At 42.3% G+C, this 17,386-nt stretch overlaps 1 protein-coding gene across 2 annotated transcripts in view; it reads left to right on the forward strand.

Moving 5' to 3' along the window:
* LOC119742611 (mucin-3A-like) overlaps positions 1 to 17,386 on the forward strand; it is a 103,810-nt gene that overhangs the window by 49,326 nt on the left and 37,098 nt on the right. For both annotated transcript variants that reach the window (XM_038218730.1, XM_038218731.1), the window contains exons 32-39: positions 886 to 1,137; positions 1,870 to 2,115; positions 3,045 to 3,290; positions 3,810 to 4,052; positions 5,377 to 5,631; positions 6,238 to 6,480; positions 7,648 to 7,893; positions 8,849 to 9,100. In XM_038218730.1, coding sequence (XP_038074658.1) covers positions 886 to 1,137; positions 1,870 to 2,115; positions 3,045 to 3,290; positions 3,810 to 4,052; positions 5,377 to 5,631; positions 6,238 to 6,480; positions 7,648 to 7,893; positions 8,849 to 9,100 — 1,983 coding nt within the window. The remainder of the gene's footprint in view (positions 1 to 885; positions 1,138 to 1,869; positions 2,116 to 3,044; positions 3,291 to 3,809; positions 4,053 to 5,376; positions 5,632 to 6,237; positions 6,481 to 7,647; positions 7,894 to 8,848; positions 9,101 to 17,386) is intronic.

Genomic DNA, 17,386 nt, shown 5'->3' on the forward strand with positions numbered 1-17,386 from the left:
CCGGTTGTATGGCGGATGTCAAAGGTGACTTTACTTGCCTGCGGCTTGACCACGTTGCAGCTGCGTCCTTCGCGATTTAGCTTCTGTTGTGAGTAAAGACAATCACAGATCCTACACACAAGGATGAATGACTGCTCTGAGCTCTAGTACAAAATGCACTGAGCAGACTTGCCTTAATTGGTTGGACGTGTGATAACAGGCATTAACACCCATTGGCATGTAAATCGCGAATTTTCCAGGTGTGCCATTTTGTCGTGTTTTTATTTTTGCATGACATCTAAAACGGATATATTCATAAAACGTTACGCAGAACCACTCCTTTTGTACGATATACTTGTTCCAAAATTGTTAAAAAATAAATACTTCAGGATATAACAGATGGCATTGTGCATTTTTTGTCATCATGGATGAAATATTTACCCAGGAAATAAGCGTCAAATTTCTAGGACAACACCGTTTACCCAAATTTCGTTTTTTAATTAGGCTTTCATTAAAAAGTTTTAGAGAGATGTGGTCCTGAACCGATGAAGCAAAAGCAACATTTCATAGCTCATTTGAAAGATATTGTGTCTCGACGTTAATATGGTTATGTAGTCATCACTTATCAGAATTCAATAATAAAGAAAAAAACTTAGACTCATGAATATTCAAAAGTATAACTAGCTGGCTTGACAGACTTCGACACCAGATCGGGCCCTGCAAATCTAAAATCCGCAGTGCGCAGGGGTCTTTGTCGACAAGTATTCGTGGTGTTCCCACCTGTATGGGCCGTTACCACGCGTCCAACCAGGAGTTTGGCCGAGTCGCTAATCCTTGTGTGTAGCGTGGGACAATGAACCCCTGACATTTATTTCTTTATGAATCTTGATTCTCTTCTGCTCTCAGACAACGAAGATCCCGTCTTTGATTTCTGTCCGTCTGATATCACACTCAATGAACCACTGGAGAGTTTCGTCAACTTCACCATCATGGTCAACTGGACTCTACCCGTGGTGACTGACAACGTGGACGTGGTTCGATTGGAAGTAACTCATGAACCAGGCAGTGTCTTTGGCATTGGCAGTCACCTGGTTATGTACACAGCCTACGATGCTGCCGATAATATGGCTACTTGTCAGTTCAACGTCTTTGTAAATGGTAAGCTTGAATCCTGTCTGACTTTTCATTCGTTTGCGTAAAGTTGGACGTGTGTTTGAGTTACACATTTTACGTCCAATTTTTAATTTGCCTGCATTGATTTGTCAAATTGACCTCACCTAACAAAATGAATCGGAAGTTGCTAAAGCTACTTTTGAGTGATAAGCTTTTCTTTTCGTTATTACAAATCAACTTTTTAAATTTTTACGAGTGAACCTTTTCACCTACAAAATGTCTGTACGCATTAATATGTCAAACTGACTGATATATCAATTTGAGTTGCAGGGTATGCTTTAATATCAAGCGCTGATTTCATGGAATCCTGTCACATTTACAAAGTTTAGGGTGGAGGGAATACATTCCTCTCTAACCCTGGTTTTCATCTTTGTATTTTCTACAAATTCTCTGAACTTTCATTTTACTCTTCTCCCTCCCAACAGCTGCACAAACAAAAGCTACATTTGGGTTGACCAACACTAGGGTTGGTCTCTTCACAGTATGAATAGGGTTGGGATAGGATACTAGTCCACTGCAAGGCATTAATCATGCCTCTACCCATATTAGGTGTAGAAGTGTCATAGTCCAGGCTGGGCTCGAACCCACAACCTGCAGACCACAAATTCAATGCCCCAGACCACTAGGCCATGGCACTCCACAAATGGCTGGAAATCATGTAAGAAGCTTTATCTTCAAGCCAAGACGATTTATTTTCTTGTCTTTGTCATCCCACAGACGTGCAGCCACCAGTCATCACAGGCTGTCCCATGAACCTTCCTAGGTTCCCAACTGACCCCACTCGGGATACAGCCAGAGCATTCTGGGATGAACCTCAAGCTTCAGACAACTCGGGCAGCGTAACTCTGACCTCTAACTACGACGTTGGTGATGCGTTCCCTGTCGGAGATACCGTGGTGGTGTACACGGCAGAGGATGGCAGTGGTAACGCCGTCAACTGCAGCTTTGTTGTCCAGGTCTATGGTAGGTGCAAAACCAAGTGAGCATTAAAACCCTGGTCTTGAAGAATCATTACATGAAATAACAGTTGAAATGGAAGAGAATAATGGTTGATGAAAGTTTGTTTTCTCCTGAATTCTGGATTGGAGTCCTTTCGAAAGACAGGGCTGGATTAAGTGTTCTGTAGGCCCTAGGCACCACCCAAACGTGTGTGTGCCGTTTTTCTATGGTGTAAATCGAGGACACACATGTGATTAGTCATTGTGTACTTAAAGACAGGAGTCAAATCGAGGACGTCTTTAATGGGAAAATGTGTGCAAAATCCATGGGAGCTGTTGCAAAGTTAGAGTATGAACAAAAGATTAGAGTATGAACAAAAGATTGATGATGAGGACCAAAAGGAAATCCTCGATTTACACCATAAACAAACCAGCGTGTACATGTATGGCTTTATGATAGAGGACAGATACACAAAGGAAGAACAAAAGAGCCTTTCAGTCCTTGAGCGTTGGGTCTTTTGTTAAAAATGGTCCTTGATCGTACGGTTATGTGCTTAGTCAATGGGAGAGTGTTATAATACAGGGACATAAGGAAACACAAAGCATTGTCCTCGGGCGTATAGAAATTCACAACTGTGTGTGTGGATGTGGGTGTTTTGTGGTACAATGTGGTATTTTCACAGGCACTCACATTTTTCGTAGGCCCCCAAATTTTTCGTAGGCCCCCAATTTTTTTGTAGTGCCTACTGTGCCTATTGGATAATCCGGGCCTGTCGACAGATCTTGAAGATAAAACCTTGCAAATTGTCTCTTAGGATTCATGGTGTTTGAATTTAAACTCATATCACCCACATGTCAGCTATTAAGACAGATTTATTCATGCTTCATTTGATAATATTTGACATCACCTTCTGGAGTACTTACCAATTCCTAATGACTGCTCTTGTCGCCCAGATAACGAGCCTCCTGCATTCACTGGCTGCCCCTTCCAAGGAGTCACCAGCGACACAAGTCTGCAGAGCGATCGTGGAGTAGCTTCGTGGTCAGAACCTCAAGGCACAGATAACGTGGCGGTAGCCAATGAACAGTCAGACTACCGGCCAGGAGATAGCTTCCCATTGGGTGCAACTGTCGTGACATACAATGTGACTGATACCGCGGGATTGGTCGCCGAATGTTCGTTCACTGTACTGATCCAAGGTTGGTTTTGAAACTATTCTCCGGGGGGATGCATTATGAGATTTATATGTGAAATCTGGGCACAAGTGCCCTCTCAGCGATTACAAAGGGAGTGTGGCCTGGTTGTTAGGTTCGTGATTCATGATCAGAGGGTCAGGGGTTCGAATCCAGCTGCTGGTCATATGTTGTGTCCTTGGGCAAGCCACTTTGACCCCACTTGCCTCTCTCCACCCAGGAGTAGAAATGGGTACCAGCATTAGCTGGGGAGTAACCTGTGATGGACTGGCATCCCATCCAGGGGAATAGAAATATTCTCATTCATTTCATGCTGCTGAAACTGGAGATAATTGGGGGGGGGGGGGGCACCGGCATTTTAAAACCAACATTTCCCAGTCGTACAATGCGCGCCATTTTTTGGGGGGGGGCCACCCTGTATAACAGTTAATGCCTGTGTGAACAAAATTGTACTTTGGCAATTTAGGTCTTGTTGAAGTTTTATGAACAGTTTCCCATTCAACCATTCTCTTGCATCCCATGTAGACAATGAGGATCCAGTCTTAGAGTGCCCGGAAGACATAACCGTCAACATCTTCACACATCAAGGGAGCGTGGCTGTGAACTACACCACGGTCAATGCCACGGATTACGCCAGTGGGCTTGATACATTAACCTGCAGCGTTGCGTCGGGCTCGTCCTTCTCCATCGGCACAAACGACGTCACCTGCACCGCTGAGGATTTGGCCAACAATGTCAACTTTTGCATCTTCCGAGTGATCGTGGTTGGTAAGTGTCATGTTAAAGCTCACATTATGCCAATATACAGTTTTTAAATTATGGTCGTAGGTCTGCTTTGCCTTTAAGAATTTAGTATATACTTAAACCAGGTAAACTGTCATTAAATTGAGATGTCTGCTTTGTTTAAAGGTATTTAGGTGTGAACATGTGAAAGTGACAAAAAGTTTTGAAAAGGTTCCGAAATCGAGACCCTTTTAGGGCTGTCCATTTTTGAATAATTAGTATTCGATTACTCAAAACTGCTTTTGATCGAATAGTCGGATACTCGATACTGCCTGCTGCAAATTTGTGCTGTGCCAGTAAAAAAATGCACGAAGAGTGCGTCAGTTAAAATTTGCTTGCGGTGATCGAGATTTGGGCACTGGAGTGTTTTGTAGTAAGTATTTTTAAATATAAAGGGCTTTAACCTTCTAAAAGGATGTGAACGATGAACTGCCAACTTTATGACAATATAACCTCACAGCTGTGGGCATGTTCAGGCATTCATACCATGCATGAAAAATACAGAAAAACGCAATATCGTCCGCGATTCCCAGCATATGTCTGCGATTGGCGTTGTGTGCAAAACATATGGGTATCTTCCTAAAACAAGAGGGACATTGAGTGTGTATGTCGTACTTTTTTTGATTTCGAATATTGAAACCAGCAAAAAGCTATTCGAAAATTCAGTTGATGGTCGAATATTCGAGTATTCGGTATATTCGGGACAGCCCTAGCCCCTTTAGCTATCCCGTTTCCCTTTTATTTGATATTACAGTTGAGTTCCATGGTATTGAATTGCAAGTCGATATCAATCTTCAGGCCGGATATTTCACAAATTGGAGTTTTATACATGAATCTTCTTGAAGAGTTGGATGTGAATCCTATGGGCTCCGTGCACAAGTACTCTTTCAACGGCCAGAAAAGGAGAGTTGGGGGAGACTTAGACTGGTTCCCGGTCCATCCACTGCGTATTTCTAATGATTCAAAGTTATTGGGGGTGGGGATTAGGCTGGGAGGCCATTGCAAGTTAAATTTGAACTGTATTCACGCGCCGATGATGCCTGAGGCTTACGCAAAGGTACTGTGGCTAATAGCTTGGGCACATTCAGGAAGTCGTTCGTACTTCGCGCTCGAACCAGGAGAGTACAGTACGCACACGGGGCTCTCAAAAGTGGTAAAAATGCGCCCTCTTTTGTTGGCGCACAGAGCCCATACAGCTAAGTGAATAGAATCATGAAATAGAAGTCATTGTAAATTTGTGGTGAATTTTGAAGCTATCCTCCTTTCTGAAGTTGTTTCTTTGATACATTGGAAAACAATCCATCTTCAGGGTCTGATGACACCATACTACCAGTGATCTCCAACTGCCCGATGAACATCACGCTACCTTCCGACAACACTACGTCCACAACCATCGTCAGCTGGACTCCCCCGACTGCCACTGACAACTCCGGTGACCCGGTCACCTTGGACGTCACCACAGAGCCAGGATCGCCATTCAGTCTTGGAGTCAGCGTGGTGACGTATACTGCAACCGATGCAGCTGGCCTGGTCAGCACCTGTGACTTCAGTGTCACCATACTTGGTAAGCCAGTCAGTTTAATGGGAACATTTGCAAGGGCGTGAATCTCTCACATGTCAGACTTTAAATCACGGCTGTGATTGGTCAAAAACAGCATGGGGCGGAGCTTAATAGATTTGTGTATTGATATATTTAATTAAGGGAAATGTTTCTGCCATTGATACCTTAACCATTAGCAGCTACACTGTATTACATTGTAGTAGAATGCCATGGTCCAGTTGATACGGTGTTTGACTCATGTATGATGGTGCGTGGGTTCAAACTGTGCCAGGAACATGGTGCTTGTGCCCTTGGGCAAGACACTCAACTACAATTGCCTTTCTCCACCCAGGAGTATGAATGGGTGCCTGTGGGGTTAGATGACCAAGTGTGCGCTGATATCGGCTGCCGCGTGGTCTCATGGCAGGTTGACCAGGGCACTAATTGTAAGGTGCTTTAAGATTGTTGATACATTCAAAGGGTTAACATTTTTGTGTGAGTGTGTGTTTATTCACACTACACAAAGTAACGGGCATGGAGGCTTTGGGCGGTACAGCACTGATGGGTTACTTAGTTTCTATTGAGAGAATTTGAGACTATTTCTCATTTCTTTTTTTTTTTCACGATCAGATCTGGAGAACCCTCATATCCTGCAGTGTCCAGCGGACATCACTCGGCCCACAGATTCCGGGATGGACTCGGCCGTTGTGGACTGGGCCTCCCCTGGGGCCATTGATAACTCGGGCACGGTCACGCTGGTCGCTAGTGAAACCCCAGGATCTGCATTCTACCTCGGAGTGACTTTCGTCACCTACACTGCAACCGACTCTGATGACAATGTGGAGCAGTGCATCTTTATGATTGAAATCATAGGTAGGGATGCATACCACTGTCAGTCCCTGATGTGTTTTGCAGCGACAATCGGGCATCTTCCTTGGATCACACGGCTGATTTCCTCTCTCCTTACTTCCTTTAATGCCACTGAAGACTTGCAATTGCAGTTGAAAGACTTTTGAAACAATGAATTTCAGCTTCTTCTTTTTTTTCTGGACTATTCATTTGCATGTCTACACCCGATTCACGAAACTCATCGTAACTTACGATGCATCGCAGCGCTGTGACGCGTCGTATCCCTACAGTGCGTCGCAGCTGTGCTGCGTCCTGCAATCCATTTCACAAAACCCATTGTAAGTGCGACGTGTCGTATGTGCATTTATAGCACAACTCGGTGACTGTTTATGTATTTAGTTCACATACAGTAAATAGTCGTCTGATATTCAACAAAGAGTCGTCGGACCTCCTCTCAAAATTTTTTAAAACGTAAAAGTAAATGGCGGCCGTGTGATGCAATTTTAAAGGAAATCAAGCTCTCAGTGGACTGTACAGCTACTTTGAAATCTCAACTGCAATTTTCCAGGCTAATTCATAAGTCAATGCATTTTCTATTTACAACTTTACACACATTGTCTCGGTATTATAGTCTCCTTTATGTATTTTTATGGCATAAAACTGGCTAAGAAAAGGACTATTCTGATATTTTGCGATGACTACTAGACATGTCCTAACTTGCCACGTGTTTGAAGCCGTTGTCATGGAACTTATGACGTGTTCAACACATCGCAAGTTTCTTAAAATGGATTATTTGACGCGACGCAAGTTACGACATATTGCAAGTCGTAACTTGAGTTGCGACACATCGCAGTGCTTTGTGAAATCGGGTGCTGGATATTGTACAAACGATTTGGAGCATTGGATAAATTTGTCAGAACACTGCTTGGGAAATCTAGTGTGTTTTTTCACAGGATCCACAAGTCTGATACTATATGTGACCAGTATTAAAAGTGATTTGCTAGATGCCTTTTCGTCGTCGTAAGGTCATCCTAAGGGCAGCTTTACCCTCATCTCTGACTTGCTTTGTTACCCCATTGCTTTGATGAACTCACGTAATGTAAACAAGAGGATTGGAGAATGTAAGGTGACTCAAATTGTTTCTCGCATTTCACCCACACTTCATTTGGAATAATTTTTGACCACTTTCAGATGAGGAGGATCCAGTGATCACAGGCTGCCCCACTGTCCAGCTCCAGCGAGAAACAGAACCTGGCCAGAACTACTCCCTGGTCATGTGGGATGAGATCGCCATCAGTGATAACAGCGGCAATTGGACTGTGGAGACTACTGGCCCATCCCAGGGGAGAATCAATGTCGGTGATCATCAAGTCACCTATGTGGCTACAGATTCAGCTGGCAACCCTGCACAATGCAGCTTCTCTATACGGGTTATAGGTTGGTATACTCTATAAAGTAGTCCCCGAAAAAGTGTCCGTCTGTCTGTTTTTTAAAATAACTACAAAACCATGAGGTCAAAAAGTGAGTTTCTGCACTCTGGATTGAGCGGGAACTAGCGAAATTTGTTAAAATGCCCGGATGTGGACAATATTAAAAATTAATTTGCAGTCATTCGGGTACTTTTTAAGAAAGCATATGATACGCTGATTTATGTTAACCACTGGAAGGCTTCGTCTGTCGCACCACGAAGTGACGTATCGTGAGAGCATATTTCATTAGCTTTTCAACACCGAAACAATCTTTCCAATCGGGTAAATATTTATTGAGTTGTGGCAAATTGAGTACAGGTACCGCTTTTTCATTTTGTCCATGGCGAAAGATATTTTGACTGCCGCAGTAAGAACACGGGCTGAAACTTGGATTTGTGAAAAAGGCTACCAAGTAGAGGGCAGAGACAGAGCAGCAAAGTAAACATCTTAGAAGTTAATTAACCAAACAGTCCTTTTCGGGACTACCATTATTTCCAAAAGGATAAATGACCATTGTTGCAAAAAATGAAGAATAAAAAAGAACCAAGAAAGGAAAGAAAGATTAAAAATCAAAGAAAGCAAAACTACCCTCACCCCAAATCCATTACATTCCTAACAAATGACAATTGAGACCGTGGACAGATTGAAAAATGAGTACCTATTTTCAATTGGCCATAACTCAATAAATATTTACCCGATTGGCAAGATTTTTCTCGTTGGTGAAAAGCTAATGAACTGTACTCTCCACTTGTGTTTCGAGATGTGTGTGGTATTTTTGTAAAGCTATGAAAAAGACGGGGATTTGAGGGTTCGTTTAGTGCAGTTGCCCTGATGAAGGTGCATCACACCGAAAGCTTGGCTGTCACTATCCGGTGAGACACTGTATTAATGTTGTTAATCACGTTTTATTATTTCTGTTACAGACACAGAGCTGCCTGTTTTCTCCAACTGTCCGACTGAGATCATCAAATTGGTGAATGAGAGCGGGCGAGATGCTGTGGTGACTTGGAATGCACTCCAGATCACTGACAATGTCGGAGTAGACGCAGGAACCTTGTCGAGTACCCATAACTCAGGCGACACATTTCCGTTTGGTGGTCCCACCACAGTCACAGTCAATGTGGCTGATGTGAATGGCAATACCAACTTCTGCAGTTTCACTGTCACAGTCTCAGGTAAATAATGGAACTCAAACTTAGCTGGCCTAATGGTTCAGTCGTAAGGCCGGGTTCGTACTCGGCGTGAAAGCGAACGAAAGGGAATGCAGTTGGCACCTGACACTCACGTGAAGACGCTAGGTGTTTGTGCACGCTCATCAAGTCGTGCGTTCTTCGTGCAGTACGTGCGCGTTTCAGTATGCGCCCGACGAGTGTCCTGTCCATGAGGTCTCGAATATGGTCAAAAAACGCCCTCTCTTGTTCAAGCACGGAGCTCTCAAGATATTTCATGCCTTTGTCAATTTGTTCGGACATATCATCTTACTTTTATACCTCGGTATCCCAAACTTGCTGTCTTGCTGGATACGTGGGCGATTCTGCACGCGTACGCGGCGTGTCCCAAATATGGTAAAAAAGTGCCCTCTCTGTTCATGCACGTAGCCCATAAGATATTTCATGCCTTTCTAAATTTTCTTCGGACATCTCATCTTACTTTTTTTACCTCGGTATCCCAAAGTTGCTGTCTTGCTAGATAGGTGCTCGATTCTTCACGCGCACATGGCGTGTCCCTTCCACGGGACTTTCAAATATTGGCCAAAAGCGTGTTCACGCACGGAGGCCATAAGATATTTCATGCCTTTGTCACTTTTCTTTGGACATCTCATTGTACTTTTTAACCTCGGCATTCTGAACTTGCTGTCTTGCTAGATATTGTCCGATTTTTAGAGGGCACTTGATCATCACCTTTACTGCAGCGTCAGCCTGACTGTGGAACCAACTCCCTCTGGCTATCAAATCATCTCCATCCATCACAACATTTAAGACAAACATGGAATTTCACCTAGTACAAACAAGCTTACTCTCACAACACATAATCTAAACTTGACTTTCTCCTCAAGCGCCATGAGTACCTTTACAAATGTTCTTTATTGGCTTTTACATTTGCGAAAAAGCCTCTCTTTTTGTTCTCATTTTTAAATTTCTTTCTTCTTCTTTTTGTTCCCTGGCAAATCCTATAGATTTTGTACACGTCTTTTGTCCACGCTACTTTTGGCATTAATCTTTGTCATACATCATTCAAAGTCAGCATAGGCATAGTCCCTATAGCAAAGTTGTGTCCCGAAGAGTGACGTCATCATGACGTCATCATGGGTCACGTGATGTCATCTTAAAAGTGCATATTTGAAAGTCCTATGTCTAGAGAATTGGAAGTCCCACAGGGTTTAAATATGGTATGTAGGTATATCGGCATGTGTTAAAGGTAAAAATTAAGGCGATGTCATTGATTGATTTTATAAACCATATCTCATTAACAGAACGTTAGCAAACTACACAATTCTTTTTGTAATTGGCATGTTAGGTCAAACTTATGTGCAAAAAAAAATTTGGCAAGTGTCTGACGTCATGATGACGTCATCAACGATGCTTTTTTTACAAACACATAAAGGCGTAAGTCAGAATTTTAGTCATGAAATTTCATTATATTGTTGGGCTGCTAAAGCAGCACGTGTATCAGAGAACATTGTTTGTACATGAAAGTGAACATCATTTGACATGATTGCACATGGACAAACAAAGCATTAACTTTTGAAAAGCGTGAAATACGAAAAAGCCCTATGTTCTGTTCACAAACAGACATAGACCTCTAGTTGTTATTATTATCTCTGTTTTATCTCTTTCAATCTGCATAGATGCCCCTCAGGCCCTGAGTAACTGCCCCGTCTACATCCAGCGGCCAACAGATACTGGAGTAGCCACAGCCGTAGTCACATGGAATGATCCCGACGTGGAGCCGCAAGGCGCCTCCCTTGACATCCAGTCAACCCCTTACACGTCGGGTGACACTGTCCCCCTGGGAAGACACAACGTCACCACCACCGTTTTCGTCGACGGAGACTTTAACAACCCAGCCCAGTGCACGTTTGTGGTTGAAGTCGTTGGTGAGTGGCATAGGCTTTATATTATTTCATATTAAATTGAAAGCAAAGTAAAATCTTCATTTTCAGAAATGAAAGCAATAAAATAAAGTTGATTACAACTTAATACCAGTCTGCTCTGATGTTTAGTGGCAAGCCACATTAACAAAAAAAAAGAAAGTGAGGCAGACTGAGGCTTGGAGCACATAAATGGTCCGGCAGGTTTGCATTCAACAGTTTACATGGCCTATCTACACATACTTGATTTTGTCGCAACGACTATGTTGCGCGGCAATGTGGCAAACGCGCATTTGTGAACGAACAAATACGCGATATGTTACGCACATTTTGAAATTAGCCCTCAAGGATATTGAAAACGTGGCAATTTCCTCCCGTATGTTTTCCATTCTTTCGATGTCTTTGTAGTCTGTGTTAGATGTGTCGTACAATTCAAGATATTTCTGCACCTCAGTAATTAAATATATGTCTATTTTGTACAACAAATCAGTTTAGGCACTTGTGATATATGCGTGCGATATTTTTGTCAATGGATAAAAATCAGATCGAATTTGATTAAAAAAAATTGTGCGATAAGTCGCAACTAAATATAAACACTCTCATTGATTTATGCAAATACATATATAAAAAAACGCACGACACTATTGCGCAACAGAATAGGGTGTGTTTGAATAAAATTCAGGGAACACGATCAAAAATGGGTTCCTTGTGAGTAAAGTCTATTGCATAGTTCTAGACTGTGGTTGTGGAGTTATTATCCTTGGGCCAGAGTGCAAGCCTATTGTCATACCTGACTGACTGACTGACTCCCCGAATCATGATGACTCCCCGACTGTCGGGCAGTGCTGTCATATAGGATGACCCTATAACACCAAGAAATTGACTAAATGTTGCCCATGGTGTACACAAGATTCATGAAAAAACTTCCAGTGAACGACTTGGACTGATCTCCGACCAACTTTACTAGGTTTGTCTCGTCTACTCTCCAGCTTGGGGAGAGAGAATCCTTATGAAATTGATGTACCAAGTGCAAAGCTTTGCACAATCACCAGGCTAAGCACTGCGCTTGAACATACACTATAAGAGATTGTTCTACACCTGTGTGTTCACAATTCTGTCTGATCGCTTGAGTCTGTTACGTGGATACAATGTTTCTTTACCTTTATGTCGTCTTGTTCCAAAATTTCTTCCTAGACAACGAGCCTCCAACTTGGACAGCGTGCCCAGGTGATGCATCCGTCACTCCATCCGTTGGAGCAGTCAACGCTTCTGTGACCTGGCCTCTGCCCATGGCTCAGGATAACTCTGGTTCTGTCCAGGTCTCGCCCGGCTCCCACAACATCGGTGATCTATTCCCGATTGGTCAGACGACCGTGACCTACACAGCCTCCGACGCCGTTGGTCATGTCATCACCTGCTCCTTCCTGGTCACAGTACGAGGTAGGTCGTCAAATCACAGCACTCCGTAAAAAAAGAAAGTCCCCACTCATTGGAGGGGTCATAATTTTGATCTGATCGTCTTATGGTAACTTCATTTATATAGACATTTGGGGAATGTTGTTAGCTACATTTTGATACCCTGTTTGCTACCGAAGACTATAATTTGTCCAAGTTGAAAAACGATGCAGTTTTGTAGTTGCAATTTATGAGATACACAAGGAGAAATTGGTAAGCGCCAACACACGTGCCCGTATATCATTGGCCCCTATTGACTACACAGGAGTGCCCGAACAAAGCGCGCGTTATTCAATTTCATGTGCTGCCATGCATACCAGCACGGTGCAATTGATATTCTCTGCCATTCGTTTCGGGCAGTCCGACATTGTCACGCAGCAATTTCCACTCGACTTGCGTACTCTTTAAGTTTCAGCTTTTCAAACTGCATCATTTTTCATAAACCATTGTCAATGTTGGATGATTTACAGTCTTTGGTAGCAAACGGGGTATCCAAAATGTAGCTCACAATATTCCCCAAAGGTCTATATAAATGACGTCGTCATAAGACCATCAGATTCAAAATTACAGCCCCTCCAATGAGTGTGAACTTTCATTTTTTTGCGGTGTTTAGGACCACAACATGATCAAGTGAGAAGAGTGCAAAAATCCAAGTTGCTTGACAGATGTGTTTTGAAAAATTTCTCAAAAGCTTGGTTGTTAGATGTTTGTGGTGTAAAATAGCAATTAAAAGTAGCCTGTACAAAGCAAGCCGTGTTATTTAATGAGGTTGTCGTAGGGGTATTTTCCTTGCCTTCCACCGCTGTGACTCAGGTTCGAATCCTGCCTAGGTCAATATGTGGATTGGGTTTTCAGTTCCTACCTGATTCCATGGGTTTTCCTCTAGAATATCATTCTGGGGTTTTCCTCCCACCCATTGTAACTCCTACATATTCCACAAGGGACCCCACTGGAATTAAGTCGAAAGACTTTCGTGGCCAATCCCGGCCAAATGTCGAATAATCACAAAACAATAATACATTAAGAAATTTCCAAAAAAGTGAATTTGCCCCATGATGAAAGCTGAGCTTTTATTCCTCCAATTTGATGTAGTATTGATTGCGTTTGACTTTAGAGAATTCAGAATTTGAAACTCTTTATAGAGATTGTGTGCGTTTTTTCCTGTCCAGACTTGGAAGATCCTGTCGTGACTTGTCCCGAGGCTATGACTGTGAATACCGACCTCAGCAAGGGAACTGCTACGCTCACCTGGACAGACGCTACGGCTAGCGACAATGTGGCTGTCACCTCGCTCCTAGCCAGCCCTGCCAATGGTAGTCCCTTGATTGTCGGAGAGAACACTATCACCTACACGGCAATGGATTTTGCGCAGAATTCCCACAGTTGCTCTTTCATCATCACCGTCATTGGTAGGTCAAAGCAACGACTAACTATTGATACAATAAGCCATTTGTGAGTAACCCAAACCTTTGGCATTTACATTTGAAAAACATCTAGTACACTGACTTGCTCAGAATGCTTGGCACATTTTAGCTTTGAATTCTCCAGACCAAAGACACTGTTGCTTATCACATAATTCGGGGCAAGCTCTTGCGTAGTTACGTAAGAGACGCTCAGCGCCAATACATCATTCACAATGGGTGAGAATGGCACAAAGACACCAGACCATGCCGGAGCTGGGGTTGCTAGCATAAGGCTTGCCCCGAATCACGTGATATAGTAACAGACTCTTTGGTCGGGAGAATGCACAGTTAAAACGTGCAAAGCATTGGATTAAGTTAGCGTTCCCAGATTTTATTCAAATTTAACTCGCAAATGGCTTATTATCACAAAACAAAAACGCCACAATCAGTAAAAAGGGGAGTTGTTCTGCTTTGAAAGTCTCTCCCAAAGTTTTGTTGTTTTGATGATTGTTATTCTACAGTATGTTCCAAAAAAGTGTTCGTCTGACTATTTTTGAAATAACTACAAAAACCATGAAGTCAATTTTGAAAATTTCTGATTTGTGCAGCTACTCCTTATCCTTGGCCTCAACCCCTATGAGTTTCATTTAATGTTAGTCACGCATCACTGCACAATTGTCAATTGCTCACAACAACACTTTTGGACGCTGTGACCAAGTTCCTTGCCTTAATCAATTTCAGTGCTTTGTTAGGTAAGCTGTGTAAAATCCTAAATATTGTGAAAAGGGCTGTTGTTGGGATTGGAATCATTTGCCTGGTTGTCAGTCATCATGGCAAGACATCAGTTTCATGCTCTAGGGCAAATGATTCCAATCCCAAACCACATCGGCCTTTTTTCACAGAGTCCTTTGGATTTCATCTGCTGGTTGTGAAATCAACGGCGCTTTTTATCTCCAATACAGTGAAATCTCAATAAGTCAAACTCTGATAACTCAAAACAACTGTTAAGTCAAACAAAGAATCCATTCCCTTTAGTAATATAACAATGATATACAACCCTGCTTATCTCAAAGCTCTGCTTAAAGATTTTGAACTTGTTCCCTTGAGGTTTGACTTATTGAGATTTCACTGTATTTGAACATAATACATAACATTTGTTTTGAGGATTGTAAGGCCATTTGTGTTCTACCCGCCTTCATTACAATGCTCCACAATTGCCCACTGATTTGTTTTCCCCTTTATTTTCCCCCCAGACAATGAGCCTCCAGTTTTCTCCAACTGTCCCTCCGTGGCCTCTGCCGTTGCCGCCACTGATCAAGACATGGCTATAGTCGTCTGGGACCTCCCTTCTGCTTCCGACAACGCCGTGACCGTGACTGTACAGTCCTCTCAGTCGTCTGCTGCCCTGTATCCCTTAGGGGTAACTCCTATTGTATATCTGGCGACCGACTCGGCAGGCAACAAGGCCAACTGCACCTTTGATGCGATTGTCACGGGTAGGTCGAAAGAAATCACATTGGTTTCAACATGACAATATTATTTATCGATAGTCAACATTTATGTGGAAGTTTTAAACAAACCCCGTGATTGGCTGTTGAAAAATAGTTCACTTTTGCTAATTTTATATACCGGATATTGTAATGATTATAGAAATTTAAGTAGTTTTGAAGAATTGGCACCTTTATTCTTGACTGCAGAGACATCATTGAGACACTAAAATAGTAACATACAGGGTGGTGCAAAAAGAAGGAAACCCACTTTTGACTGGAATTTTAACCTACTTACTTCACTTAATTAATGTAGTGAAGTATAACTCTTCAACCATACGTGGTGAACAAATCTTAGTGTTATTATGCTAATTTGAATACAAGTCACCAAAATCACCGTTGTCCATGTGTAAGTCTAGTGAAGTGTTTTGTGTCTTGCAATCAAGCTCTGGAACTCATTCAAGTGGATGGAATAAAGCCATCCGTGGACAAACGGGTTTGGCACGTAAAAGTTTTAAACTACCAAATCTCATAGACAAAATTTTCATTTGTAATCATTTTTTCCTCACTTATGTTTAAAGATATAGTCCATCATTTGTAATTTGTGCATTTTGTTCGTTTGAAGCAACAAAAGTGTTCAAAATCTAATGAAGGATACTGAACAACTAACCTGATGAAGTTTCAGCTCAGCTTCAGCTGTATATTCTGAGTAAAACAGCATTCTGGGATCTCAATTTCAAATCAAAAGTTGCTGAATCATGTTTTGAGTTGTTTTGAATTGCAGCCATACGCGATGTCGCGCACTGATCCGATCTGCAAATGATGGACTATAGCTTTAAAGATCAATATTTTAATACCATTAAACTTAATTTTTTCAAATATGCTCAACATCTTTTTGCACCACCCTACGTTTGTTTATGGTGTTAATCGAGGATACACATGTGCAACATCATTGATGAATCGAGGACAGGAACCAAATCAATTAGAAAACGTGTACAAAATCAATGAGAGCTGTTGCGAAAAAGTTAGTGGACAAAGAAAGGAAAAGGGAAGAGGAACAAAAGAAAATCCTTGATTTATGCCATAAACAAACCTGTCTGTACACGCAGTCTTGTTCCGTAGTTGTGGGGACATACACTTGTCTGTACGAGGTATTTGTGGGGACTGAAAATGCTGTGAGGACAGCAGAAAGTCCCCACAACTCAGTCCTTATTTGCCAAACAATAAAAAACTTCCCATAACGCTGTGTAGGCCAGGGCATCACAACATTTATAGAAAAATGTTCATGAATTATTATATCCACAAAATTAAGCCACTTTTGAGTATTAAAAGTCTCTGTGTTATTATGATTATTTTATTTTTAAAAATTTCCTTACAGATTCACAGATCCCAGTCTTCAGCAACTGCCCCGGTGATCTGTCTGAGAACACTGCATTGAACCAAGCTGTTGCCACTGGAGTCGTCTGGACACCGCCGACAGCCAGCGATAATGACCCACAACTCCAGACTGTTAATAACTTTGATCCACCCACTGACTTTCCTGAGGGAGTAACTGTAGTCAACTACACTGCAGTGGACCGGGCTGGTAACACGGCATCCTGTATCTTCACAGTCACTGTAACTGGTAAGGTTTTTACTGTTATGGATTCCCTTTCTTCAGAAATGAAACTTTCCCAATTTTAATCGGAAATCCGACTTTTTCAAATTTAATTCCAAAATTCTGATTTTTCTGACCATCTTTTCCCCCGCAAAATCTGATTATAAAATTGAAACGAATTTGAAACTGCACTGCGACATCTGTATTGCGAGCACAATTTTAATCTGTTCTCCAGTCGTCAGTGCACAGATTGTATGGTAGACGCTCTTAAGTAAGCCGGATTGGAGCAGTTACGGCTGGAAATAGGTTTAAACATTAACCCATGAAATGATTGAAACTACGTACAACACAGATTTGAGGCTGTCGCGCGTGGAGTTTGACTACCATGACTGACAGTCTGACAGTCAAATTCACTTGATGTTTCGCAA

This window comes from Patiria miniata, unplaced genomic scaffold (genome assembly GCF_015706575.1).
Source record: "Patiria miniata isolate m_02_andy unplaced genomic scaffold, ASM1570657v1 HiC_scaffold_6, whole genome shotgun sequence".
Classification (NCBI taxonomy): Eukaryota; Metazoa; Echinodermata; class Asteroidea; order Valvatida; family Asterinidae; genus Patiria; species Patiria miniata.